Genomic DNA, 2,500 nt, shown 5'->3' on the forward strand with positions numbered 1-2,500 from the left:
AATAAGTGGAGAGGATATAGGAGTGTGCTGAGGCATAGCAAATACATTCACATGCATGAAGGTAGAGACAGGCACACACACACACACACACACACACACACACACACACACACACACACACACACACACACACACAACACATGGGAATATACACACTCTGACTCACATGCAAGCACACAAAAGCAGACACGCATACGCCCCCGCACATGCACCCACACACAAACACGCATGCACGGACACACACAGACGTAAATGCACATGTATTAACACACACACACACACACACACACACACTCGCTTGCTGCACAGTACATTTGTGTATATGAGAACACCGCTTCAGTTATTTATTTGCACTGTCAGCTTATGTGCTTTAACCTTTGGACTACAGAATTCATATATGAACACGGCCACACGGGCACACACACACACACTCTGTCACACACACACACACACACACACACACACACACACACACACACACACACACACACACACACACACACACACACACACACACACACACACACACACACAAACACACACACACAAACACACTCTCTCACACACTCTCTCACTCACTCACAAACACACACACCTTCGATACCAAGGCCTGTGGCATAAAGCCTATTTCCCCTGTGTGTAAGGTTCACTATAGGTTCACTAAAGGTTCACTATAGGTTATTTGTTGATAGACAGAGCATAGAGGCTGGAGCTGATAGTCTGCTGTAGGGACTCAGGACCAAGCAGTGATGAAGGATCACTGGAGAGGATGCACGAGTTGTGAGAACATCTGAAGCTCAACACATCACACACACACACACACACACACACACACACACACCCCCCTGTGCCTCCACTGCTAGAGCAAGGTGCTAACTGAACACTGGGTTCTAACGGCACACTGGGTTCTAACGGCACACTGGGTTCTAACGGCACACTGGGTTCTAACTGAACACTGGTTGCTAACTAAGGTTACTAGGGAGAAGGGGTTATTTACAAATTACTGCTTTTGATGGCTGCACACAGGGTGCGATTTGTCCAAAAACCAGAGGGGGGGATGAATACATAGGCCTAATTCTCTTCATATACATGCATCATATATGTCTATCATGATATGATAATCGCTGCTAGACGCTCAATTCTTGTGCTCCCTCTCATTCACGTTGAAATACTGAAACCGAAACTGAAACTTTGAAACTGAAATGCAACTGTTTTGGACAGAACTGCTAATTCAGTGAACAAATATGAATGCCGACAGTTCGGGTAAGGTGAACGTTAGTGCCAGCGATGTAAGCAAGTGTAAGAAAACGCTGTCACAACCTGTCTGTTTTTTCATAGTTGTTTTAATAATTGAGGGTTATCCCCCCTATGTATGAAATTCATCCAGCTGAGGTGGGGATGTAAAAACCAGAGGGGGGGTAAATCCCCCCCCATCCCCCCCGGCAAATCGCACCCTGGCTGCACATAACAACTCACAAATTAGTAACTCAGCCTATGGCATACAATGTATATAGCATATATATAACCATTTATTTAGTGCCTCACTTGTACACACACACACACACACACACACACACACATACACACATAAACACACACACAGCCTTCAAGTTGACTATCAATATTCATTCTGTGTTTGCAGCAAACAGCAAGCCATCTGGACATGACACCAGCAATGTCATTGTCATGCAACACTAGACATGCACACACACACACACACACACACACACACACACACACACACACACACACACACACACACACACACACAATATAGTCATATACTTGAGGTGTGTTGAGATTCTGCTTTCCTTGCAGAATAAAGACAGAAACAGAAAGTAAGGCAGTGAAATGGAGAGATACAGAGTAAGAGAGAGAGAGAGAGAGCGAGAGATACAGAGTGAGAAGGAAAGAGAGATGTTGAAAGGGGGAGAGAGAGATAGAGAGGGAGAAGAGTAGAGGCCCATTATAGATAAGGGGAAAACCCTCACCTCGTCCGAGACCTTGAACCTCTTCAACAAGGCCACAAACTTCTGCTTGATGTTGGGTTGCTGCAGACACAGAGGGAGGGGTGGAGTCAGTGAGTGGAAGAGATGAACAGAACAAAGAAGGGACAGAAAGGATGAGAGTGAGAGAGAAAGAAAGACAGACAAAAACAAAGACAGAGGGTACAACAGAGAAATAGAGGTCAGAGAGTTTTACTGTTATTTCCTGAAAGTGAAAGGGTGTGAGTGTGTGTGTGTGTGTGTGTGTGTGTGTGTGAGTGTGTTTGAGTATGTGTGTGTGTGTGTGTGTGTGTTTGAGTATGTGTGTGTGTGTATGTGTGTGCGTGCATGCATGGGGGTGTGTGTGTGTGTGTTTGAGTGTGTGTGTTTGAGTATGTGTGTGTGTGTTTGTGTGTGCGTGCATGCATGGGTGTGTGTGTGTGTGTTTATGTGTGCTTGTTTGTGTGCGTGTGCTTGTTTGCGTGTGTGTGTGTGTGTATATGAGTGCTTGTTTG

General features: G+C 45.4%; 1 protein-coding gene across 1 annotated transcript in view; it reads right to left on the reverse strand.

The window, feature by feature from the left end:
- Positions 1-2,500, reverse strand: part of pacs1 (phosphofurin acidic cluster sorting protein 1) — a gene marked incomplete at both ends in the record, with an annotated part of 57,346 nt that overhangs the window by 14,952 nt on the left and 39,894 nt on the right. The window contains one exon of the mRNA XM_080859858.1: positions 1,992-2,051. Coding sequence (XP_080715984.1) covers positions 1,992-2,051 — 60 coding nt within the window. The remainder of the gene's footprint in view (positions 1-1,991; positions 2,052-2,500) is intronic.

Source organism: Sprattus sprattus, assembly GCF_963457725.1.
Source record: "Sprattus sprattus genome assembly, chromosome: 21".
Taxonomy (NCBI): domain Eukaryota; kingdom Metazoa; phylum Chordata; class Actinopteri; order Clupeiformes; family Clupeidae; genus Sprattus; species Sprattus sprattus.